The sequence below is a fragment of the Emys orbicularis genome, chromosome 2 (genome assembly GCF_028017835.1).
Source record: "Emys orbicularis isolate rEmyOrb1 chromosome 2, rEmyOrb1.hap1, whole genome shotgun sequence".
NCBI lineage: Eukaryota > Metazoa > Chordata > Testudines > Emydidae > Emys > Emys orbicularis.
This window is the reverse complement of record NC_088684.1, coordinates 248,762,364-248,790,090: the sequence shown is the minus strand read 5'-3', so window position 1 is coordinate 248,790,090 and position 27,727 is coordinate 248,762,364. Positions and strand designations below refer to the sequence as shown.

Below are 27,727 nucleotides of genomic sequence, written 5' to 3'. Positions count from 1 at the left end.
GACACAGGCTCAAGGCTAATCCCCCTTCCGTCAACGCACAAAACACATGAAACTAGGGCTCGGACCCAAGATCAAGTGACCCAAGATCCAGGGACGTATGTGCGCCCGCCTAGTGACAAGGTGTGAAAAGTAGTGCCGCGGCCCCGCGCCTGCCGGGGACAGATGTTCTCTCGGCTTCTCTCTGCACTGCCCAGCGCAAACTGGTCTCATTTTCATTCGCCGGAACAACTTACTAGGCTTAGTAGCATCATGGTAGTGCAGATGTAGGCTGTCTCATGCGCGTGCTGTTGATTCCAACCTCTCATCACTCGTGTATCGCTGCTCTTTTTTTTTCTGCTTGCGCCTGCGCACGCAGTGGGATGTCAGTGACCCGTGTTTCCATAATTATGTGAGTATTCTTTCACTGCACTGATACTGCTGTTTTCTCGTGCTTTGCGATTTATTATTTTTTTAATATTTTGCCCCAAAATGAGTGGTTCAAATAAAAGACAACGTACGTATTATTTCAACGCAGAGTGGGAAGAATCCTATTGTTTTATTGAAAATAAAGGGAAATGTGTTTGCTTATTGTGCGGTGGTGCTGTTGCAGTGCCGAAAAAACATAATGTCGAACGCCATTTCCAAACTAATCACGGCTCTTTTGACATTAGCCATCCACTTAAATCTGAGTTGAGGAAGGTTTGATTTGAATTGATTAATTTTCTTCTATCTGCCCAGCAATCTGTTTTCACTAGACAAGTGGTAAAGTCTAAAAGTGCTACTATTGCTCCCTTTAAAATTGCTCATCTGCTCGCAAAGAAGAAAAAACCCTTTCAAGACGGTGAATTGTTGAAGGAAGCATTTTTGACTGGTGCTGATTGTCTGTTTCAGGATTTTCTAACAAGCGTGAGATTTTGTCGGCAATACAAGGCTTGCAGTTATCAGACAACACAGTTACGAGGAGGATACATGCAATTTCAAGCGACATGCAAACTCAGCTAAAGGATGACTTGGAAATATGTGACTGGTTTTCACTGCAGTTCGATGAGTTGACAGATATATCGGATACAGCGCAGTTGGCAGTTATGGTGAGGATGGTATTTAGTGACTTCACCGTAAAAGAAGAGTTACTAACAGTATTGCCTGTGAAAGGGCAAACAAAGGGTGAGGACATCTATAATTTATTCAAATCATACACAACATCAATTAGTATGCCACTACACAAGCTGTCTGTGATCACCATTGATGGGGCACCAGCAATGATGGGCAGCGCCAATGGATTAATTGCATTCTGCAAGAAGAATGAATCCTTTCCGAACTTTATGTTTTATCATTGCATTATCCACCAAGAAGCTTTGTGCGTCAAAGTTCTTTCTTTTCAACACATCATGATTGTCGTTATTAAAATAATTAACTCTATTTGAGAGAAACCTTTGCAACACCGACTTTTTAAGGCCCTGTTGGAAGATGTTGATGATAAACAATCTGATCTTATCTTGCACACAGAAGTACGATGACTGAGCAAAGGTAAAGTTCTTGCACATTTTTAAAGCCTAATTGAAGAGATCAAAGAATTTCTTAAGTCCACAAATCAGAACTTCGAGCAACTAGAAGACTCCAGCTGGTTAATGGACTTGGCTTTTCTTGCCGACATCACTGACAACTTGATCATTTTAAATCTTGAGCTCCGGGGAAAAGACAAACATGTGGCTCAAATGATAGGTTCTGTAAAATCGTTCAAAGCAAAACTGATCTTGTGGATGTCACATATGAAGACGAAGTCTCTCGTACATTTCCCAAGTAAGAATAAAATGGTATGTGACAGTGATTTTAACCCATCACCATTTGTTATCCACATTCAAACACTTCTGGAACAATTTGAAAAAAGATTTCAACAGTTCACCATCATTGAGCCTGTAGTTGCCTTTCTTGTGAATCCTTTTACTTGCCAAATAGCGGTAACAGAAATGGCTACATCAATTGCGAGTCTCATTCAAGTAAGAACAGAAGACGTGGAACTGGAGATTTTGGACCTTCAAAATGATATTGTTCTAAAATCCTGCGCAACAGATGAAAACTTTTGGAATCTGGTTGACTGAAAAAAGTTTCCTGCCTTAAAAATGTAGCATACAAAATAAAATCTTATTTCAGTTCCACTTATCAATGCGAAGTTCTGTTTTCAACAATGAACATCATAAAATCAAAATACAGATCTCGGCTTACAGATGCCCATCTTGACGATTGCTTACGAACGGGAATATCATCCTACTCTCCCAACTACGAAAAATTGGCTGAAGAAATGCAGTGCCAAAAATCACACTGACTTTATTAGAAAAAACATGTGAATTAATGATACCTATTTTCCATTAAGTGCTGATGAGCATGTATGATTAACTTGTGTTTAACTTTTTTTCATATTTGTTTGTTTGTTTATTGAAATCCAGATACAAGTAACAATACAAAGAATATTTTTTAATTAACCATAACTGGCTATCTGTGTTAAAGTAAGAATAATAAATACATTTGGACCAGCAGTTCATCTATGTTTTACTTTTTTTAAATAAATAAGATGAAAACTGTTTATGATATTTATTTTGTAAAAACTTCTTAATTTTTCGTACAGGTAGATAAAAAAGAGCAAATTCACATGGTAAGGTGAAAGAGTAATTGCCGAATAATTTAATTAATACCTTTTACATGTAAAATTACCTTTTTTATCTTATGGATTCATATATTATGTAATATGTTTTTCGTATTATTTAATGTACAAATGCAAAATAAGCCTTGAAAAATTGTTGGCGCCCGCCACACTCTTCTGCAAATATGAATATGCTATTGGCCACAAAAAGGCTGGGGACCAGTGGTCTAGCCCAAGTCAAGCTGTGACCCAGGGTTCAAGCCATATGGCTTTGAAGTGCAAATGCAGCCCCCTGACTTTGGGTCCTGGGAGTCTGCCAAAAGTATCTCACAATCTCATGGGCCAGTTTCCTTTGTTCTCTCTATCCCAACAAACTCCCATTGACTCCAATGAAAACAGAAGCATGCCCGCCCAGCATACAGCAGCAGCTCAGTAAGTCAGCATTAACCCTTCCATTGTGTTCTGATGACCGAACTGCAAATACACCAGCAGAGAGCCTTCTGTGTTTGCAATGGAGACCAAACAAAACAAGCCTTTTGCAAAGCATGCTGCTTCATGGTCATGGGAGCACAGCCCGATTTTTGGTGAATCTCTGGTGTGAGGCCAGCACAACTGCGGACTTTATTAAGAGTATCAGGAATTATCACACATACCAACAAATAGCAAGATGAGTGGCAGTGTTGCAAATTTACTGGACTGATGACCAGTGCAGGGAGAGGATTAAGCAGCTCAAGAACAAGTATGGGAAAACCAGGAACGAGAATCACACCTTGGGCAACTCACTGACATCATGCCTGTTTTATATGTCACTGCAGCATGGAGCCAACAGTGGTGCAGGATGACCTGGTCAGCCAGGATGATGTCCTGCTGGCCCCAGAATCCAGTATGGGACTGGTGGGAGCCAGCAGCTGGCACTGTGTGAGGACCATGAAGTCACTCTGCTGAAACTGGTCTCAGAGCAGGCTTTGGAACAGGAGCAGCAGCAGCAAATTCTGGGTCCATACTCACAGGACCTGTTTGATGCACTCGCGAGCAATAGTCCACTGCAGAGCTTGCAGCAGATACAGAAGCCACTTTTGAGCCCAGTACATGTCTGGATCCATTATAAGGTTTGTTAGTACAGTAATGGGAGGGATTTCTGCTCTGTGAACCAATTAGGGTGACCAGATGTCCAGATTTTATAGGGACAATCCCGATATTCGGACCTTTGTCATATATAGGTGCCTATTACCCCCCCCCACCCCATCCCTATTTTTTACACTTGCTGTCTGGTCACCCTAGAACCAATGCAAAAGTCATGAGAAGCCCTGGCTAGCAACATGTATCCACTAATGGCAGATTGTATCAAGGCATCTTGGTTCCTGCCCCTTCCTCATTCCCACCACCACATGGAGTTGAAAATGGTGACCGGGTAATGGAAACAGCAAAGAATGCCTTGAAAGACAAATTTTTTGCTAGAGCCTTTCCTGCTTCTTAAAAATAATAACCTTACATTGCCATGCCTGTAAGTATGCCTCTCTGTAACCACTCAAAAGTCTATCGAGCCACCTGGAAATGGTGAACTGTGTAGGGCTGGGGGGAGGTAGAAATGTGTTCCAATTACAAATCTAGTCCACTTCAGTTAGAGGTAGGCCATGCTGTCAATAGGTGACAAAATCATTTGTGCCAAGTATGATTGGGTTTGAATTTTTGTCTCAATGTGCTGGGGTCGAGGAGGAGGAAGGCTGTGGACTTATGTTTGCACACAGGTAAGCCATGTGGAAGCTAACACAGTATCCTGTTGATTCCCTCATAAATTCTGACCCCATCTCAGGTGCTAGTAGCTAAGTCTCTGAGTTTGTCATGGAAGTCACGGATTCCGTGACTTTCCAGGACCTCCGTGACTTCTGCAGCAGCTGGTGTGGCTGGCCCGGGGGCCACCTGAGCAGCTCAGGCAGCCCCTGGGCCAGCCACACCAGCCATTGCTGGAGCAGTCTCGGGCCACCATGCCTCCACCTGCACCAGCGCTCAAGGTGGAGGCAGCGCATGGAGCCGTCTGACCACGACTCCGCCCGGGGGCCGCAGGGGCATGTTGCCGCTTCCAGGAGCTGCCGGGTAGGGAGCCTGCCAGTCTCGCCAACCCCCCCACCCTGTCCCCCCAGCACCAGCGGGAGTCCTGGGCTGTCCCCCCAGAGCACCTGGGCTGCCCTCCAAGAACACCAGTGGTGCCCCCTAGGTTCTTGCCCCCTTCTCTCCCAAGATTTAGTCAGGGGTATATCGTACAAGTCATCGACAGGTAACGGGCCATGAAAATTTTGTTTACTGCCCGTGACCTGTCCATGAATTTTACTAAAAATACTCATGACTAAAACATAGGCTTACTAATAGCTGCAAACTTTTCCTGAAGCAGGAACTCCAGAGAGGCAGTCACATTTCAGGGAAGGGCATATTTTTCAGAGCTACTGTGGTAGCTGACCAGTCCTCTCCACTCATACAGGTACTGTTCAGTCACTATACATTTGTGTACCTATTGGGTTCCGGGAAGTGGGCGGGCAAAGCCCGCCCACTGCTAAAGGATCCTCCCCCCAGCCTAAGAGGAGGACCCACAGGACCTAAAACCCAAATGATGACGGGGGACAACTAATGTAAAAACAGGGACAGGAGTGCGATTAAAGGGTCAAAAGAAGGGAACCTGACGGGGACACCGAGCAGAGAACCCCGGACAGCGCCCATTGCTCCTCAAAGGTGGCAAGGGAGCCAGTGGACGCCGCCCAGAGGAACTCTGCCCGGATACGTGAACGGACAGAGGATCGGAAACAGGCCCCACAGTCACAGGAACCTCCATCGGCCAACCTCCGCTCCCTGGTTTTATAGATGGCCTGTTTAGCCAGAGCCAAGAGGAAGTTGACCAGGAGGTCCCGTGACTTTGTGGGGCCACGGATAGGGAGTGCATAAATGAGAAGGTGAGGGGAAAAGTGTAACCAAAAACGCAACAGAATGTCGGTGAGGAGCCGGTGTAGGGGCTGCAACCTGGCACACTCTAAGTAAACGTGAGCCAGGGTCTCCCTCACGCTGCAGAAAGGACAGCTGTCAGGGACAGGGGTAAACCGCGCCAAGTACACGCCCGTGCTCACGGCCCCATGAAGGAGCCGCCAACTGACATCCCCGGCGGGCCTTGGGACCAGGGTGGAATAGAGGCTGGCCCACCGGGGCTTCTCACCCTCGACAGGTGGAAGGAGGTCCCGCCACTTCGTATCGGGGCGGGACACGAGGGTGAGGAAGTGAAGAGTGTGGAGCACGAGCGTGTATAGATGTTTCCTTGGCGTGGTCAGGAAACGAACCGGCTGCAAGTCGTGCAGCCGGCTCACGGAGAAGGGGCGGGGAGGCCGGTTGGGTCCACGGGGCAGGGGCCCAATAAAAAGGTCCGGAGGACCAGGGGTGGAGGGTGGGCGGGGCGTGCCCTCGCGCAGGACCTGGTTGAGGTAGACCCGAGCAGCGGGCGGCAAAGCGGCCCTCACCTCCTGAAGTATGCGCCGGGGAGTACAAGGCCTGGAGAGCCCCATGCGCCGAGCGAGCGTCAGGGGATCCAGCCAGACTCCCCGGTCGTAGTCCAGGAGGTCTCCGACTCTCGTGACTTCTGCCAGGACCAACCTCTGGCGCACCGCGGGGGACTCCGCCACCTGCACACGAAGCTGGGGGTTGTGTAGCAGGGGCTCCGCGAGGAGATCTGCCCCCCCGGTGGCCGCCACTAACCTGGTCGCTGAGAACAGTTTCCAGGTCCGGAGGAGGTCCTGGTAGAAGACCGGCAGCCCGGAGAGGTCTCGCGGAAGACCTCTCGGATCGAGATAAAAGAGCTGCCGGTCGTACCGGAGCCCTCGGAAGTGGCGCAGGAAGGCGTGCGCCAGTACTCTCCATGCCAGACTACCTGCACCATAAAGGAGCCTCTGCAGGGCCTGGAGGCGGAAGACATGGACCTGAGTGCGAAGGCAAATCATGCCCTGTCCTCCCTTCTCCAGGGGGAGACTCAAGACCCCTGCAGAGACCCAGTGCAGTCCTGGCCATAAGAACTCCAGAACTAACTTCTGGAGGTGGGCCAGGGTACCCAGGGGCAGGCTCAGGGTGTTGAGTTGGTGCCAGAGCATGGACGGGACTAGTTGGTTGAGCACAAATACCCTTCCCCGCAGCATTCCTGTCCATCTCAGCAGCTGTTCAGCCACCATGCCCTCCAGGGCCGTAGCAACAAAGAACGTGGCCCCCTCCGAACGGTGGCCCCCTCCGAACATATGTCCGGGCGGGGCCCCTTACAATGCAGAAACTGGAATGCGGTATTTATTTTGCCACTTTTAGGGGCCCCCTTCCTTGCAGGGCCCCCTCCGGTCGGAGGGTACGGAGGGTGTTCGCTACGCCTCTGATGCCCTCCAAGCCTTGCAAGAGAATGGTCCTATTGAGTTCTGGGCTTGCAAGAGATTGGTTGAAGGCAGGTATATTAGCCCTAGAATGATAAAGGCCCTTTTCCCTATAAACTCTACTGAAAAGGAACTACCTCAGGTGTCCTTATCTGACCTGAGTCCAATTAAGGGCTACCTGACACCTTTAAAAACCTATCCTCTGAGAGAGGAGGAGGAGACAAGCTGCTATAGGGATAGTGACAGCAGAGAGAGAGGCTTCTCCACTGAGAGGCTGCTCTCCTCCCTTCAGAGGAAACAACCATACTGAATGCGGGTTTAGGGGAAGGACTGGCAGCCCAGGGCCAATAACAGGACAACACCCCCCCAGCGAGGGGTAGGAAAAGGTATTCCCCTTTATTTTGTGTTTGTGAATTTGTTTGGAGGAGGAGCACTCCCGGGGCCTGCCTGAAGGCCTACCTTGAAAATATTGATAAACCCAGAGTGGGAAGACAAACACTGTCCAGAGTGGAGCTGATTTAATCCAGGCCCCGCCCCCCCCCCCACCACCAGAGGAGGAAGTGCTAAGCCTGGCAGGACAGAGGAGGTGCCTTGCCACAACAGTTAGGTACAGCAATTCACACAGTGCCTCCAGCATGTAAGTTATTCCCAGTTATACTGTATGAGTGCTGTTGCCAGCCACTCTTGAATTACACTGCAGAGTAACATCAGCAAATTCCCAGTCCCAGACTTTCCCCCAGCAATGTACATCTTGTACTGCCCAGCTTTCTCCAGGACAATACAAGCTCATATAAAGTCTGTCATTTTATTAATAGAAAATTATATGCACAAATCCTGTTATCCCAAACGGAGTTTCCCAAACACATTGGTTTAGATAAAAAAAAAAAAAAAGTTTATTAACTACAGAAAGCTAGATTGCAAGTGTCTACACGTAATGAGGCATAAAAGTCATAATTGGTTACAAGAAAATAAAAATAAAATGCAACTAATGCCTAACTTAACAAGCTAAATGAATTCAGAGCAACATCTCTCTCACCAGATATTCCAGCTGTCTTATGGCTGAATTCCCTTCAGTCAGGATCCCTCACCCAGTCAATGCTGCTTCCTTTGTTCTTCAAGTATTGTTGATGCCATGGGTAGCTATAAAGGGAGGAATCATTTGGGGCATTTGCTCTCCCTTCTTATAGTTTTTTCTCTTCTTTGAGAATCATCTCTAGCTGAGGTTCAGGAGACAGACAGTCTGCATGGACAGGAACCCCAACCTATTTCTTTATCAAGATGTAGATTTTTCACCCATACTCTTTTTCCTGCTAAAGAATGACCACTTAACCAGATGATAGTCCATTTGATTTAGCTGACAACTGGCCAAAGCGTCAGTTTGCCTTTTGTCTCTAAGGAACTGGTTTGTGACTGCTCTCCAGATTTGGAACATGTCTTAGTAATATCATACCATAGAATCTTATAACTTTACATTCAATGTTGCCACACATTTTACCATGACAATAATGATCAGCAAATTGTGAGTTTTCAAATGATAAAGTGCACTCCTTTTATAAGAATCACATCCATCTCGGATTATTTGATTTTTATAAGTGGTTGATTCTTACAACCAGGGTATAGGTTAGTATAGGAATAATTTTGTCCCTGTGGTTTTGATCGGTTGATTCTTATATCAGTGATTCTTATAAATAGAGTACGCTATACCTCACAAGGCATACTTTGTATGAAATGTATCATGGTCCTGTAAAAGAATCTATACCCCTATGTTAACCTATCATGGATATATCAGACCAAGAAGCTCCACGGAAGCAGTCTGGTTAATCGCAGTGAAAGAAATGCAGAGACGATGGTAAGATAAAAATTCTAAGCTTCTTTTTGTTTTCTAAAAATTGAATAACTACTTGGGTTTGGGGTGGGGTAAGAGGGCAGCCAGTGGCCTTGCTACAAAAGCTTTTTCTATCATTTTAGGCCTTCCACATTTTGGAGGCCACAACAGTTCTTGTGGTGTCCAATTGGCAAAGGGAGATGTCATTCCAAGCTGCTGATGGGAAACCTGCAGCATATGCAACAGAAGTATTGACTGAACAGCACATCTTTAAGTGGAATAGGCTGGTCAGCTACTGAGTTGGTTCTTGAAAATATACCCTTCCCTGAAATGTGACTGCCTCTCTGGAGTTCCTGCTTCAGGAAAAGTTTGCAGCTATCAGCACCCGGGATTGGGTCAGAATTCATGAAGGTTGATGCATTAGCTTCCACATAGCTTAGCCTTTTATGGTTGCATGCAAACACACAGAACTCCACAGCCTTCCTCCTTACCCTCCTTCCCCATTTCTGGACAAAATTTCAAATCCGTCATACTTGGCACAAATGATTTTGTCATCTATGTACTGCATGGACTTCCTTTAACTGAAGTGGACTAAATTTGTAAATAGAACACATTTCCATACAGTTAACTGTTTGCAGGTAGCTTGTTAAACCGTTGAGTGGTTACAGACTGGCACACTTACAGCCATGGCTATGTACATTATTATTTTTAAGAAACAGGAATGCCCTAGCAAAAATGTATGCCTTTCCAGTAAAACTTCATTTCCAAGGCATTTTTACTGTTGCATTTCCTGGTGGGGTAGGGTGGGGGAGCCAAGTCAAGAGCGGCATATAATCCACCATTAAGAACATAAGAATGGCCAAAGGTCCATCTAGCCCAGTATCCTGACTTCCAACAGTGGCCAATGCCAGGTGCTTCCAAGGGAATGAACAGAACAGGTAATCATCAAGTGATCCATCCCCTGCCTCCCATTCCCAGCTTCTGGCAAACAGAGGCTAGGGACACCATCCCTGCCCATCTTGGCTAATAGCCATTGATGGACCTACCCTCCCCTCCATTAATTTATCTAGTTTGTGGTTTTTTTTGTTTTTTTTTGAACCCTGTTAGTCTTGGCCTTCACAACATCCTCTGGCAAAGAGTTCCACAGGTTTACTGTGCGTTGTGTGAAGAAATACTTCCTTTTGTTTGTTTTAAACCTGCTGCCTGTTAATTTCAGTTGGTGATCCCAGTTCTTGTGCTATGAGAAGGAGTAAATAACACTTCCTTATTTACTTTCTCCACACCAGTCATGATCAGCAGATACACACTGCTAGCTAGCTAGGGCTTCTCATAACTTTTGCATTGGTTCATGGAGTGGAAATCCCTCCCATTACTGTATTAATAAATATTAAATTGGAGACAGAAACTTACCAGGTTCAAGGGTGGCTTCTGTCCCTTCTGTGTCTGCTGCAGGCTTTGCGGTGGGCTGTTCCTGAAGGGGCCATCAAACAGCTCCTCAGAGTACAGCCCCAGGATGTGCTGCTGATGCTCTTGCTGCAAAGCCTCCTCTGGGACCAGTTTTAGCAACAGTGTCACTCCACTGTCCTCATGTGCAGAGGTGAAAGTAAGCCGGTACGCCCTGGTACAGCATACCGGCAAGAGCCAGTACACCAGACCGGCTTCCCCAGGAGGCAATTTAAAGGGTCTGGGGCTCCCAGCAGCAGCTGGAGCCCCTGGCCCTTTAAATTGCCGCCAGAGCCCCGCTGCCGGAGTCCCTGGGTAGCCGAGGTGGCCAGGACCCCCGGGGCTCTGGCGGTGATTTAAAGGGCCTGGGGCTCCACTGCGGTAGCGGTGGCTGGGAGTTCCTGGCCCTTTAAATCACCACCGGAGTCCTGCCGCCGCTACCCCAGGGCTCCGGCAGCGGGGCTCTGGTGGCAATTTAAAGTGCCCAGGGCGGTAGCGGCGGCCGGAGCCCCGAGCTCCAGGGCTCCCAGCCACCTCTGCAGCTGGTAGCTCTGGCAGTGATTTACAGGGCCCGGGGCTCCCAGCCGCCACTACCGCAGCCAGAGCCCAGGGCCCTTTAAATCTCGTTTTAAAGGGCCTGGGACTCTAAAGGCCCTGGGACTCTAAAGGCCCTGCTTCTTCCTGTTGAGACCACACCCTTTCCGGTTGAGGCCCTGTCCCCTGCTCAGGACTTCAGCATACTGGTAAGTCCTTTAAGTTACTTTCACCCCTGCTCACGTGGCACCTGCTGCTAGTTCCCATCAGTCAATTCTGAGGGCAACAGGGTCAATGGCTCTGTGCTTGGCACAGTGCCCAACAACCAGTCAAACTCATCCTAAAAGGGGCATGATGTAAGTGAGTTGCCAAAGGCACGGTTCTGGTCTCTGGTTTTCTGGTACTCGCTCTTGAGCTGCTTAATCCTCTCCCTGCACTGTTCACCAGTCCAGTAAATCTGGAAAGCTGCCAGCTTCTTTGTCAGTTGCTGGTATGTGTGGTCATTCCTGGTACTCATACTAAAGTCCACAGTTGTACTGCCCTCCCACCAGACTTCACCAAAATCTGGCTGTGCCCAAGCTAGCACACAAACAATTGCAATGTAGCCAGTGGTTGCATGGTTGGCAACTCGGGCTACCTGCCTGAGTATAAATCCACTCAGACCCCTGGGTACTTAGTCAGGTGGCCTGAGCCACCACCCATGCTATCCCTGGCTACACTGCTATTTTTAGCTCACAAACTTGAGCAAAGTTTGTCTACTTCCACTGGAAAGCAAGCTCCCAGCTGCAGTAGATGAACCCTAAATCTGCCGTGCTCACTAGAATGGAATATATAAACTAAGAGGAAAGCACCAATACAGTTCAGAAAAAGTAAATGCAATATACAATAAGATTAGCTGGTAATACGGTCCATGCATTGTCAATGTGAAATTACAGAAAGAAGCCAAGACTTCTAACTTTTGCAAAGCTTAAATCAGGATTAGTAGAGACATGGCTATTTCGCCACATGCATGAATAGTTTCTTTCAGAACCCTTTTTTTTTTCCTGCTGAAATAATCCACTAGGGGCTTCCTTAATTGTGTTTTGCATGAAAGATGGACAAAAAAGAACAAGAAAAGCATTTGTCAGGAAAGGAAAAAAATTATCAGACCAAGATTCCAATATAATTTATATCATAAATATTTTCCACATATAAAACTGTTCCTTTGTGTCTTCAACTGGACTTGTTGCCTCAGGAACAAAACATGAATATATCCCAAATTGTACATGCAATTCTAATGGAACCTAAAAATGGTATTTCATTCTTTAGGCTACCCATAGTTCTGCTGTAAAATGGATAACTTGCAGGTGTTAACCTCAACCCCTATATTTTGAAAGAGATGTTTGAGGATTTAACTGTACAACACTCATTGAAGATAATGGAAATTTTATGAGTAGAACAAATATATTTGCATAAATCAATTTGCTAATAATTTGTGAACGGGAAGAATGCCTACATTCCTCAGATACTTGGGCCAATTAATTCTAACTAGCTCTGGTTACAACTACTTATTATTTTGAACAATCTATCTTAAATATGTCAAAGGCCTTGGTATTCATTCAGGACCAAATCCTTGTCTAATATTTTTTAATTCCATTTTTCAGTCCTCGGAACACAAAGCATTACATAAATACTCAACTCTTGTTAAGAGATCTTTCACATCTGAATATTTCCTAACAGCTAAACAGAAACATATCAAACACCTTCAACAATATTCAAGCACAAAATATTTCAGCCTAAAAAGTAATTTTGTAGCAAACTGCCTGAACGAATTTAGAACCAGAGAGCCTTGTCAGAAACGCTAAGATTTACTACCCTGATGACCACTGTCAAGAAAATCATGACATCACAGTGATAAAACTAATCTAGCACTCTGCTAGAGCTTATCTTGCACACACTCCATATTCCACACAGACAGTCCTATATCTTACCTTATTTCCTTGAATACCTTTTGGACCTGGTTCGCCTGGAGGTCCACTGATTCCCTATACCAAGATAAATACCATAGAATTAGTTTTCTTCAAAGATACATAAGTTTCTTTTGAATGTTGTCTTGAACACAATACAGTAAAATATCTTTGGGGCTAGAGCGGTCTTTGTTATACATTTGTACAGTGGCTAGCACAACAGAGCCCTGGCCTCGAGGTGCTACCATAATACACATTAATAATAATAACCAGCTCTTGCAGAAAGAATATTTTACTTCTACATATAATTTGCATGTATTTAATTTGGAGCTTCTTGTTCCTCTTTCTCCAGCTCCGGACTCTGTGATACTTCCATACTGCCCCCTATGCCTGGAATTCCCTTCCCCAGCAAGTTCACTAAACCACCACCTTCTCTCTCTCTCTCTCTCTCTCTCTATTCAAGTCTGTAAAGAAACCACTTCTGTGAGGCCAGCTATCTACTGTTGAGTTGTGGTTTATTTTGATTTTCTGAAAAACATTGCATTCTGCAAGATACTTTTAGAACTAGTTGTTACTGTGGCCACAATTGTGTTCTCAGACACAAAGAAAACAATCCTCTGACCTCTGTGAGTGGTATGTAAGTACCCAGTCTGCAGCACTTACACAAAGGCGTGGGGTATGAGTGTGTCCATATCGCAAATGGGTGGTCAGGCTGCTGGGTGCAGGTTGATGAGTTACTGTGAGAAACAGCAAAAATGTGGAACTGACTGTTATACATCCTATTCATTTAGCCCTTAAAACTCTCCTTGACACCCAAAGTAGATCTCTATCTCCATAGTCAGCTACTAGGAGTCCCAGGACCACTTGGCAGGTTGCCCATAATGGGGTTGTGCAGTGCACTTCATTGCAGCTCCCAGCAGCAGAGCTGATCACCAGGTCTTTGTGTCTGTCTATAGGTATGTCTACACAACAAAGGAAAACTTGTGGCTGGCCCGTGTCAGCTGATGGGCTCGTGGGGCTGTTTCATTGCTGTGTAGACTTCCGGGCTTGCCGTGTAGCCCAGGCTCTAAGACCCTGTGGGGTGAGAGAGTCCCAGAACTTGGGCTCCAGCCCAAGCCTGGAAGTCTACACAGCAATGAAACAGCCCCACTGCCCAAGCCCCATGAGCCCAAGTCAGCTGGCACAGACCAGCTGCGGGTTTTTCTATGCTGTGTAGACATACCCTATGAGGCCTCATGGAGTTTTCCTGTTGGATGGGCAGAGATACTCATGAGCAATAAAGAAGTTTCAACCATGAAAACTGCTTTTTATTACAGTAGAAAGTTTGGGAAATACTAGAAATTTTTATGCTGGTAAAAAGAAAAAGAACTGGCAAGAATCCAAAATGCTCAGTTTCCCTGATTTTGCACCCTCTCTGGCAGGCTTGGCAAAAATATCAATTTATTGTACCTCTCCCTTGCCTAATAAACCATACCAATTGCTCTACAAACCATGGAACAACACACCAGTATTCCTAAATAATCACAAAATAATGTAGTTCACAAATCATTTAAAAAAAACACATCATAACCATCAACAAAACCACAAAACAGTTAAAATTCTAAAAGGCAAATTATCAAATCACACAACCTAGCAAAGAATCCTCCCATAGGAACAAGCGGTACAGCTAATGTTCTCTGTGTCTCCTTTCTGACTGAGGTTGAGACTAGCTGATTTGTTCAGGTAAGGCTGGTGACAGTATGTGTGTTTGTATGTATGTAAATGTATGCCTTTATTCTGTATTTCCTCGTTCTGAGTTGGTTATTATTTGCCACTAACAACCTTAACTGGTTTTAATCAAATTGTTGTGTGTTTAAATAAAAACAAATTCTACTCTATTCTGTTAATAAATGAGGGACTTTACATAAAAAAACAAAATAATTTTAAGCCTATGAGAACACAAACATTGAAAATAATTCCAAACAGAAGTTTTGGAAATCACATCACTCTTTTTGATGTATTTGTCTTGGTGAAAAATAGATTACGAAGAAGTGAGATGAAGAAATGTCTGTGCAGTAGAAAATGTGCATCAGGCAGGATGTCAGGGAATCTAATAATGTAATTTTCTGTAAATGAGATCAATCACTATCCAGTTTATTGTTTGGCATGTTCCTTTTGGTCACTGAAGGTACTGTATTCCCATTAGTAATTATTTAGTTGCCACAGTTCATAGTTACAGTAAATCGCTGAGCATATTGGATTAATCCTCGATCTGTTTTTATTTTCCAGCAATTTTTTGCATCAGAAGTCTTCCAAACAAACTGAATATACAGCATAATATACTATAATATAAATATAATATAATTCATTAATATAATGTACTATAATATTAACAATATCCAACATTAGTTTTGAAACAAGGGTATCACAGAACTAAAAACTACATTGACTACTGTACATTGAAAGGAAAAAAATGTTCAGTTCATTATGACTTCACCTAAAAATAATAGGGTTGTTTTCCTACTAAATTGTTCCAAAGTTATTTTTTACAAGAATTCAGAAATGGCTCAATTTGCAACAGTTAGCTGCTGGGTATTTTACAAAGGATGCATAACTGAACACACACTGCATGGAGAGTTTAGTTTCTGTAGGGAAATGGTGATTATTTGATTTGTCTCATTTTATGATAGGTCTAAATCTCTCTGATTCATGATGTTTCTATCTAGAAATAGTTGGGCTGGGTGCAGAAGTGGAGTGGAAAAACTCTATGCACTTTCCACAGTACCAGCATATGGAGCCACTAGGGAGACATGCGTCTGATGAAGTGGGTATTCACCCACGAAAGCTTATGCTCCAATACATCTGTTAGTCTTAAAGGTGCCACAGGACTCTCTGTTGCTTTTTAGGGAGACACAAGTAACTTCCTGAGATCCCTGCCATACTAAGCAAATATCTCCAGATCCCTGTCCTCACTCTTTCTCTGTAGAGGGACTGTGGAAGTTACTGGAACCCAAGGTTACCAGTAACCCCGAGAGAGAAAGGCAAGATGTGGGCCTCCTACAACAGATAATTAAAAATAAGTGAGCTTGGAATTGTGGGATTGGCAGCCATGAAGGAATTGTCCATCATCCCTTTTCAAGCAACAAGAAGCATTTTCTTCCCAATGGGATGGGACCTTACTTTGACTCATCACTCTTGCTACTGAAACTCTCATATTAGTGTTCAGGATCTATCAAACCTGTGTGCTGCCTGCACTGCTATATGTGTCATAAACCTCTTACAGACAGAACTGGAGCAGCTAGAGACACACCATAGGCACTGTCTGTGCCAAATCCTGAACCTAAAGTGGTTTGACTTTGTGTGAAATGCCAAAATCTCACAGAGATCTAGCCTTCCTCCAGTTGCTCATTACATTCAAAGCAGCACTGCATGCTCTTTGGCCATGTCACCTGGATGGACAAAAATACGCCAGCACACCACAGCTCTCAGACTCTCCATCAGCGTGCAAAAGCACGCGTACCTTGACCCTACATGGCGTCGCCTGTGGGGCTGCCCCAGAGATTCATGGATTTTCAGGACTGAGCCAGATCTGGGAATTTTACTCTACAATGTCTAGTATGATGCCATCAACTGTGGTCACTCTGGTTGATGCAATGGGTCCTCAGTAGACTATGCACATTTGATGATGATATTGGCATTTGAGCTCCGCAACCAATTCCATCTCTCCAGCTATCATTCATCTGGGCAGTACTCTGCCCATATTGTTGGCATATTGGGGAGTCTGGTCATTGAGGGGTGAAGCCTTTAGATTCTAGCTATGTGATTTGGCAGCTACATAGGTGCTATGTTATCAGTCTAACAGGAGAAACATCTCCCACAGTATGTGGAAAGCTCTACAGTTGAGGAGTCCAACTGAGCCACACAGCTCTGGCTAGGCTCTGTGCCAGATACATAGCAGGGGCCAGGATTTGGTACATAAAGAATTTTCTGAAATTCATAGAGTTGCCATGATTTACTTTATTTGTCAAAATGTGAAACTTTGCAGAGTTTAGCAATAAAATGGATTGTGTGATAAATACAGAGCAACGTTACAGAGAACAGCATAAGTAGTACTCTTCATTATTTAATAACTTTCAGCTTACTCACCTGTGGTCCCCGCGGTCCTTTTCGTCCAAGAGGGCCTTCTAAACCCTGGGTGGGGGGGAAGGTAGCAATACACTTTATCAACTAACTGCATTTAGAACCACATATTGCTAAAGCACAGTATTGAAAATGTAGCCCAAATTGTTTTGTTCTTTATAATATACAGAAAGACCAGATTTGTTTATACCATGTCTCCACTCATGAATTTCCTCTGGATTTCATTCCCTGCTCCACTATGGCTATGTCTACACTTAAAATGCTACAGCAGCACAGCTGCAGCCCTGCAGCTGCGTTACTGTGGTACTTCAGTGTAGACAGTCACTTCAGCAACGGGAGAGTTTCTCCTGTCGCTGTAGTTAATCCATCTCCCCAAGAGACGGTAAAATTCTTCCATCAACCTCGCGCTGCCTACACCGGGGATTAGGTCGGTATAGCTATGTTTCCTCAGGGGTATGAATTTGTTGTTTTGTTTTTAGTAATTCTGTTTTTCCTTTGAATCGTCTCTTGATGTTTGATCAAACACCTTTATTATAAGAGATATACAAGGTGGCTTAGGGAATATTTACATGGCAATGTAAGCCCATAGTTTGAACTCAGGCTCAAGCCTACCGCCCCTTCCATCTACACACAAATCACCCTAACTCAGGGTTCAGACCAACGACCCAGGATTCAAGTTCTATTGGTTTGCAGTGTAGATGCAGCTCGACTGGACAAGTGCTCTTGAAGTCTGCCAATAGTATCCCACAATCCCACAAGCTAACTTTTTGTCCTCTAGACAGTCAAATCTTCCTACATTGCCCCATGAACAAAGGGCTAGAGTGGCAACATTTTAGGAGAGCGATAGGAAGTCTGGGATATGAGTGGTTGGACTCAGACCCACATAATGCAGTGTAGATGCTGGAGCCCCAGGGTTCAACAATTCCTAACCTGGGGTTACAAATGCATGTAGATCCTCGAGCCCTAGGTTAATGAGCCCAAGGTCTGTTAATTCGAGTTCTACTAATCCTGGGTTTATATTGCAGTGCAGATGTACCCTCAGAAATCAATCCCTATTGATAGATAAGAGTTAGTTGGTTGCTTAGCTGGTTGTCATCTGATACATGTCCTGAATCTCAATTTCTATTGATATAGCTGATGGAAAATCTTTAACAAACCCAGCAATGATCATGTTATCTCTGTGATACAGGGGTTGAGTCTGATCTCACTTGAATAAGTTTTACACTGCCATAACTTCAATTGACTTTAATCTAGTTACTTCAAATTACGCATCAGAATCAGACTTATCGTTTTCAAAAATCATAAAAACCTTTATCTTCAAAAGTAAACGTGCATTTATCTATTATCTTATTAGCTGACATACTTATGCTCCATAAAAAAAATTTACTAGTTACAGCTACTGTCCAGTTCCAGTGTAGTTCATTAATCTGTCTTTCTGCTGTACTAGTTTTTCACTATTTACCAGAATGCACACTTAGTGTTTAACTCCCATCTGGCTCAATTACAATTTGCTTCCCAAGTAAAAAAGAATTTTAGGCCAATCCAGATGTTCCCCTGTTTTTTTCCTCCTCATCCTCTCTTCATTTTTTTATATTTCTACATATACAGAAGTCAGTGGATCTGGCTGTCCTTTCCACAGCATGTGTCTTGTTTTGATCTTGTAATTGTCCTGATGAATAAAGCAGCTGATGGAATGGAATGCTTTAAATGTCACTATTTCCTCATCTTGAAATAGATTCAAAAGTTCAAGACATTGTATGTATCCCGGCACCTGTGGGCCTGATCCTGCAGGGATTAACTACTGAGTATAGTGCTTGCTACCATGAGTAGCCACAATGATTTGATGCACATTTGCAAAATTACATGAAGATATGGCAAAGCAACCACTAGAATGAAACAAATCATGATAGTAAATGTGTGTAGAATCAAACCTACACTGAGAATATGCATAAATGGTTAGAAACAGTTCCGATTTCAAATCAAGACAAGTTTTCTGCATTTTGAGCCATTGTCTATATTCTAGTCTGATTTGCATTTAGGGAAACCCAATTTGCAGGCAGTGGGAAACATCAGATGCTCTGTTGAAGTCAGTGTAATTAATTAAATTAGAAGAAAGAAAAATAAACCCTCCTCCTGGACAGCCAACAATACTGCCTATTATACTGCAATGCCAATTACTGCATCTTCTAAATTTGTTTCTGAATATTGGAGTTGTGCTCTTGACACTCCTCTTATGTGTGTTAAATGTCTGATAATTTTTCCAGAGGCACAGATTTTTTATTTTTGTTAATTCTTGAGAGGTGGTTGGCAGATCTTCATCTATTTTTTTTCAAATGTGCGTTGAGCTGGTAATTCTGTGGGTGACTAATATAACTCTGGTCTGTTCAGTAACTTCTTAAAGTGCTTAATCCATTATAATTTCTTTACAGATCCTTTACAGATGTCAAATGTTTTTTTTCATCACTGTCCTTAATAGAAATTAAATAACAGAGGAACACTCTGCTTAGCTTTCTGTAGTCTTGGCATATGGTTTTTATGTCCGATCTCCTGGGCTGCTTTGTCCATGTTATTTGCCAGCTTCTGAACAACTTCCTTTTATCTTAATACACATTTCACTTAACCTCCTACTACTTTGCACGTTGCCCAAACTCGTATTCTTTTTTTCATGTGAGATGTGCAACTCCTCTATTTCTTTAATGTCATTATCTCTTCTGATTCACTTGTCCTTAAAGAGATTTCTGAACCCCTGCTATTTCACATGATCTGGTAGGTCTTTCTTTGTGACAAATCTTATTCCTTAAAAGTATGTCCTAGCTGCCAACGGAAATGTTTCACAAACATCTGCTTTGTTAACTTACATCAAATGACTGCTCTATAGGCACTAAGAAACTTTCCAGTTTTGCATCCGATAAGGTGTACATATTACAGAGACTAATACCGAAGAAAAATTGTAAATATTTTGGTAATATGATGTCATTACAAAGCTAATTAATGCCTCTTAAGAGTGACCACTATTCCTTTTATGTCAATTGATTTTAAATTGCTTATATAAAAGTCTAATCCATTTCAATCTAATCATAATGCATGTCTATATAGAAAGGGATAGGCTATGTTATCTTTCCCATGGACCTGATTTAAAATCAATAAAGTTAACAGGATGACTGCTATGGCTCAGGTCCTGTATGCATCTGTAATTCCCTTTACAGGATATATTCAAAAATAGGGACAGAATATATATAGTGTGTGTATGTGTATAATTAGGGGCTGGGCATAAATTAGGTAAAGTATGGCGAGGGTCCTTAATTTTGCATGTTTGTTTCAGTGTTACAGAGTGTTACAAGGGGTAGGTGAGTCTTGAAAATCACCAAAATATGTGTTATGGAATTTATGGAGAGCGCCTTATAGATAGGGCTGGTAGCAGTTTCTATTATGGTTGCTGAACACTAGAAATTATAACTTTCAGTTCCTTATAATTTTGCCAGACTCTTACTGTTTGGGCTGAAATTTTTCATGCTGGATATCTGCCTCAAGCAGTTCAGCTCTCTCTGAGAATGAGGGTAGGGAAAAATATATTACTTAAATATATTACCATGTTAAAAAGCTTCGGTAACCTTTCCTTTGAAAAGTTCTAGCACTCCCATGTTTTGGAGAACTGGGACTTTCCAGGCAGAGACTGGGCCTAGGAGCTGGAATGGGATGGACCGTGAAACTGTATAAGGGAAAGAAGGCTGGGACTGGGAACTAGTATGACTGGAGAATGTGGGTGAAGGGAAGAAAGAGAGAGAAATCAGACAGGAGTGGGGAACTGAACTGTGTGGACAAGAAGGCTGGGACTGGGATGAAACACCTGAGCAGTGGAGACTGGGACAGGCTAGGTGAGGAGACTGGGAGTAAGATGAGGAACTGGGGTGGGGAATAGATGGGACTCTGACAGGGACAAGTTGGAGGGATAGGGTAAAAAGGGTCAAGCTTATGGGGAACAGCCAGAAGGGTCTAGCACACTCCCTCCAGAGCCTGGAATGGAACCCAAGATTCCTGAGTCTCACCATTCCTCTGCCAACAGCAAATATCTTCAAACCCACAGGCAAACTGTCTCATCCCTCTCGAGTGCTGGTCCACATAGCAGATGACAAGTACTACCACCCTCACTTTACCATACTCCATTAGGTCAAGTGGCACAGGTCTGTGAGGTGGATCTAAGGGTTCCAGCCCTGCTGGTGACCCATGTGGGTTCCAAAATGATGCCACATGATGGAATTTCTGTTTTTTTAGTTTGCTTTTTGAAAAACTAGGAAATTACACACAAAAATACTGTTTTAAAATAACATTATTAAGGTTTCAAAGTCAATCTGTCAAAAGTTAGGATATTCCAGATCTAAGGGTGCCCATGCAACCCCAATTCAGCCCTCCTCCCCCATGTGTATATGCATAATGATGCATTCTTTAATCACATGATCCTCACTGCCTTATTTAGTGCACAGGTTGATGGTACTTATATATGTGCTCCACAATTAACACCATGGACAACATTTTAATTAAAAAGTTGTACTTACTCTGTCCCCTTTTAACCCTGGTGTCCCACATTCTCCTCTTTCACCCTATAAAAATTAAATTTTTTATAATTGAACAAGATTTTTTTGATTAAATAAAATGCATTACATAAGTTTTGGTATTTTCTGAAGACGTGTAAGCACTGTAATTATATCAAGTTCTGCAGAAGTTCAGTTCTACTCAGCATATCTAAATTTATCTTCCTAAGACTATACATAACATAACAAGTCAAGATATACCACATCTACCACTTTCCCCCATCCATAAGTCTTGTTACCCTGTCAAAGGAAGCTAATAGGTTGGTTTGTCATGATATTTTTCTTGACAAATCCTTGCTGGCTTGTCAACGTAAGAGACGGGTGCATCTCCGGGTCCATGGGTAAGATTTCCCCATGACAACAGACCTGCTCCCTTAAACTGACTGACTCCTTGGCCCATAACTGCACAGGAGCAAGGACCCACTGAAACCCAGAAAGAAGATGACACAGATGCTAGAAAACAAGGGACAGCTGTGATAACCTTTTACTCCTGTGGACAACAGGGGCACTCATTTTAAGACTGCCCCTAGATGGAGTGTAAGTTCGGGCAGGTCTGGACTGGCAAGAATAGGGCCCACAGGAAAAGTCCAGAAAAACTCACAATCCCCACTGAAGTAGAGGGCCAACAGACTCTGGGGTATGACCAGACATTTATCCGAGAACAGGTAGCCTAGGCGACAGTGAAACACAAAAAGGGAAAATTCCCTATTAAATGTATCCATGGCAATGTTCTATTAGGTATCCCACTAGGACAATAAGATTTTTGATGGGCTCCAAGACCAGATGAAAGTATGTGTCTCTGCAGACCTACCTTATCCTGTAATATTAGGCTGAGACTGGTCATATTTCCCTGAGCTCTTGCAGAAGCTTCCCTTAGCCCAGGAACTCGAGGAAGATACCTCAGAAGAGGTATTAGGCATCCTGTTCCCCTTTAAGAACCCTGACCTTCTCACCTGCCAACCCAAGGAAAGAAAATCGTGGAAGGAAAAATTGGTAGTGGGGAGAGAGTGGAGGGAGGAGGCAGATGTGGTTCCTATCATGGCTGTAATAGGGACCACAGATGCCAGAGCTGATGCCACTGACGATGATGACCCCAGAGAAGGACCATCCATGAGACCAAATATACCACCACTGCTGCAAATGGATCCAGAGAAGTTAATTGGATTCTTGGAGTTTCAAGGAACTTCTTGAGCAAAGGAACAACAAGACCTTGAGCTGAGCCTTCGAACAGGTATCCATGGTGGACGACAAAGAGTAGACCCCGTAAAGGGCCAGCAGTATCCACACTTTGCCCTCAAGGAGGACTTATTATACCATGTAGACCAAGACATGTAGACACAAGAGATACGGATGCACCTGTTAGTACCTCACATACATCGCAGTGAGTTGCTGCACCTGGCACATGCAACCCCATGTGCAGGGCATCTTGGGAAAGGCAAAACGCAGTCTAGGATCCTGGCCCGATACTTGTGGCCAGTAGTCTTCAAGGAAGTTGAGAATTTCTGCACCTCTCATCCTGAATGTCAACTGACAGCCCCCAAGGGAATCCCAAGAGCCCCACTAGTATCTCTCCGCTTGGTGGAGACCACCTTTGAAAGAGTGGGAATAGACCTTATAGGTCCCCTAGAAAAGAGCACCTCAGGGCATCAGCACATACTTGTCATCGTGGACTATGCCACCAGGTACCCTTAGGCCATACCACTATGTTCTACAGATGCTAAGACTATCACCAAGGAGCTGCTGAAGATCTTCACATGGCTCAGGTTTCCCAAAGAGGTCCTGACAGGCCAGAGGATGAATTTCATGTCCCAGATGATGAAGGAAATATGGAAATTCTTAAAAGTCAAGGCCCTGTGGACATCCATGTACCACCCTCATATAGATGGCCTAACAGATAGGTACAACCAGATACTTAAGACACCAGACACTGGAAACTACTCACAGCCTTACTTTTTACCATCAGAGAGGTGCCCCAAGCTTCCACAGAGTTTTCACCCTGCAAACTGATAAATGGACAACAACCGAGGGGCATATATTCAACCTGGTATGGGAAACCTGAGAGAGACAAACACTGAGAGCTGAAAATGTCAGAGAGTGGAGGTTATAAGGGCATATGCTAGAAAAACCTGAAGGAAGCACAGGGACAATAACAACAGTATAACAAAGGGGCACGGATGCATGTCTTTCAACTGGGTGACTGAGTCCTGTTGCTTCTTCCAAGCTCAGAATCTAAGCAAATGGCCTAGTGGCAAGGCCCTTATGAGATGATAAAGAAAGTGGAAACTGTGGAATACTTGATCAGACAACCAGGAAAAAAAGGGAACAACAAATCTACCATGTAAATGTAGTGAAGCCCTGGAAAGGCAGAGAAAACTTTTTTATCTCACCAAACCCTGAAAACTGGAACTAGGACCCCAATGTAAAGACTGCCTAAAAGGTTCAGTGATCCTCAGGGAAAAAATTAAATAAGCAAAGCGAACAGGCACTCCATCTGCTGGCCGCTTTCCCATGGGTATTCTCAGCTCTACCTGGGAAGACATTCCGAACACAACACCATATTAATACAAAACCTGGTAAGGTAATACAAGAAGGGCTCTAACTGATCCTCAACAAGTTGAGGGGGGTCACTGAGAAAGAGATCAGGACCATGCTGGAACACAAGAGTGATAGAAGAGTTCCAGAGTGACTGAAGCAATCCTATTGTGCTGGTGCCAAAGCCCGATGGCTCACTACATTTCTGCATAGATTTCAGGAAGGTGAACACAATTTCTAAATTTGATGGCTATCCCATGCCCTGAGTGGATGCTCTTAGACCAACTGGGAGAAGCCCAATATATCACCGCTTTAGATTTGACAAAGGGGTACTGGCAGATCCCCTTAACACCAGTGTGTCTGGAGAAGACAGCCTTTTCTACACTGCTAAGTCTATTCCATTTTAAGACCATGCCCTTCAGCTTACACAGGGCAGTGGCCACCTTTCAACATTTGATGGACCAATTGCTCCAACAACACAGCCAATATGCAGCAGCATACTTGGATGATGTAGTTATCTACAGCAAAGGTTGGGACTCCCATTTGGACATGGTAGCCACTGTCCTCTGATCACTGAGAGAAGCCAGATTAACAGCAAACCCTACTAGATGTGCAATAGGGAAGGAAGAAGCCTGGGACATAAATTCAGTGGAGCACACGACTGCCCCTTGGTGGACAAGGTTCATGTCTAACAGGCATACAAGGCCCCCATGACCAAAAAGCAAGTGCATGCCTTCCGAGGCTTAGCTGTCTACTACCACCGATCCATACCTCATTGTGCACAGGGCCGGCTCCAGGCACCAGGCGAGCAAGCTCGTGCTTGGGGCGGCAGATTCCACGGGGCGGCATTCTGCCCAATCCTAGGGCGGCACGGCCGCTTTTTTGTTTTGTTTTGTTTGCCGATCCGGCCGCCCTGGAGGGGGCGGCAGCACGGAGGAGGGGAGCGCCCTACTGGGAGCGGGCTGCGCGCTCCGTCTGCCCCAGCTGGTGCCAAGACTGCAGCAAGCCCGGCAGGGCAGCCTGCGTCCTTCCCTGCCCACCGACCGGAGCGGCGCAGAGCCCTCCCGGCAGGTGGCGCGGCGGTCGGGGCCACGTGGCGAGCGCCCCGCTGAAGCCCTGGCCGCCCCCCTTCTCTCTCTCACCCCTTGCTCCCTCCCCCCCCCCCCCGCTAGCTGGGGAGTCCCCCTGCACCCTGGCTCCGGCCGCCCCGCAGGTTTTTTTTATTTATTTTTTTTCCTGCTTTGCCGCTCCGGCCGTGCCACAGGGTTTTTTTTTGCTTTGCCGTTCTGGCTGCCTCGATTTTTTTTTTTTTTTTTTTTGTGCTTGGGGCAGCAAAAAAGCCAGAGCCAGCCCTGATTGTGCAACCGTAGCAGCAGTGCTAACAGATTTGACTGAGGATTCTGCCCCAAGATGGGGGTTGTGGACACCCACTTGTGAAAGGGCCTTTCAAGAACTCAAGACTACACTCTGCAGACACCTAGTACTATATAGCCGGAATTTAGAAAAAGAGATCATATTACAAACGAACGCATCAGAGGTAGGGCTTGGGTGGTCCTTTCTGAAGATGTCAATGGAGAAGAATGCCCAGTAGTATATATCAGCTGGAAACTCTTCCCCTGGGAGAAAGCATACTCAGTGATAGAAAAAGAGTGCTTGGCTGCCAAATAGGCAATAGAGGGCCTATGGTACTACCTCCTAGGAAGCAGGTTCACCCTCGTTATGGACCACGTGCATCTGTGCTGCCAAAATGTAATGAAGCAGACAAACCCAAGGATCATGAGATGCTACCTGTCACTACAGCCTTACACCTTTTGAATACAATACCTGGCGGGAAGGTTGCACTTTAACGCTGATTTTCTATTCTGGGAAGGAGCATATTTCAGCCAAGGCAGGGCCTCGGCCTTGCAGGGGAGGATCTGTAATAGGGTTTACAAACCCCATACTGAGCAGAGGCAGAAGCGGGAGAGGAGTCTCTCCTACCTACAGGCAAGCAGCCTGACCACATCCCCATGCAGCTGTCACAATTGCCAATCATGGAGGCAGGCACCTACAGCTGAAACAAGGCCTGCTATAAAAGGAGAGAGCTCAGAGAAGTAAGGGAGGCAGAACACCAGGCTGCCTTCAGAAACACAGCCAAAAGGGACTGAAGCAGACGACTTGGCCTAATGAGAGGCCAGGAGCCAAGAACTGTCCTACCCAGGGGCTAACCAAAGAAAGCCAGTCAAAGGGCTGTAGAGACCCCCTTGAAATACCACATCAAGGACCAGTGATGGCCCCAATCCTCCAAACACACACATGATTAACTTTATTGCCATGAATAGTCCTATTGATTTCAGTGGGACTGCTCATGGTAGTAACATTTATATCTGCATACGTGTCTGTAGGTTCAGGGCTTAAGACAAAACCTTCTGCTGAGTATCCCATGTGGATTTTCATCAAGTGACAATCTGGCCTTAGGTTCTTCACAAAGATCTTACCTTTTCTCCCTTGTTGCCAGGATCTCCCTATTTAAAAAAAAATAAATAAAAAAAGATTAAAAAAATAAAGTGAAGATACAGGACATACTTAAATTACTAACAGGAAAAATATAGATAATCTTATCAAGTATAATGAAGTTTAAATATAGTTATAAGAAAGTCCATTTAAGTTGTCATCTTCTGTAGACTTCAAGAAATGGTGTTGTCCCGCTCCATACACACCCTCCTCCCACCCCATAACAGTAGATAGACAAATATGTCCTTTACCAGAAAAAATTTCTACTGCATTCCTAGCAAATATAATCTCTACCCTAGACTGATTTTCAAATTAGATTGAACTATTGCATTACTGTCAAGTTTATTGACTGTGAATCTTCAAGAGTTCAAACTGAGGGAATACCAGATGAGGGACCTATTCGTGGCAACTATGCAGATGAGATCTTTATTATGTGAACTTCAATTCTCCCTTGCAGATAACTATAATGCTGGTCAATGCAATACACTGCCATTTCAAAAGTTCCTGTTATCACAAGGGCCCCATTTTAGGAAAGCACTTAAGCACATGCTTAGCTTAAACAGGTGCTTAAAGTGCTTGCCTGAATACAGATGCTTTTCTGAATCAGGAGCTAGTTCAGATACATATTATAAATGATAATATGAAACATCTGCATAAAAATTTGAAATCTAGGACCAGATCTCAGTTAGTGTAAATCAACATAGCTCTCTTCAAGTCACTGGAGCTATGCCAGTTTATACTAGGTAACAATCTGGCCCTAGCTTTCTAAATTATGATATTCTCAAGAATAGATCTTAATAAGGAAATACTAAGTCATCTACATACCTCTTCACCTTTTTCTCCACTTTCTCCTTTTTGAGAATCACCCTGTCAGGAACAATGGAACCCAATCAAAATATGCAGCACTGTTTTACCAAACATTACCAAATTAGAACCAAGATATACTGATTGAAAATCAACACCAATTTTAACTTAAAAGGCTCCATCTTCTCTTCTACAATGAAGCATATACAGTGCAAAACTTTGACAACACAGAAAACTAAAGCACAGTTATTAGATGACTGGGATCTTAAGCAGAGGTGAAAGTAAGCCGGTAGAGTCCAGTACGACGTACCGGCAAGAGCCGATACGCCGTGCCAGACCGGACCGGCTTCCCCAGGCCAGCGATTTAAAAGGCCTGGTGCTCCGGCCGCTGCAGGGAGCCCCAGGCCCTTTAAATCGCCACTGGAGCCCTGTTGCTGGAG

The 27,727-nt window shown here is 44.4% G+C and overlaps 1 protein-coding gene across 1 annotated transcript in view; it reads right to left on the bottom strand.

Annotated features, from left to right (window-relative positions):
* COL28A1 (collagen type XXVIII alpha 1 chain) overlaps positions 1 to 27,727 on the bottom strand; it is a 141,510-nt gene that overhangs the window by 101,192 nt on the left and 12,591 nt on the right. Inside the window, exons 6-10 of the mRNA XM_065398455.1 lie at positions 27,309 to 27,350; positions 26,468 to 26,494; positions 21,423 to 21,467; positions 16,876 to 16,920; positions 12,775 to 12,828 (exon numbers count right to left, since the gene is read on the bottom strand). Of these exons, the coding sequence (XP_065254527.1) occupies positions 12,775 to 12,828; positions 16,876 to 16,920; positions 21,423 to 21,467; positions 26,468 to 26,494; positions 27,309 to 27,350 (213 nt within the window). The remainder of the gene's footprint in view (positions 1 to 12,774; positions 12,829 to 16,875; positions 16,921 to 21,422; positions 21,468 to 26,467; positions 26,495 to 27,308; positions 27,351 to 27,727) is intronic.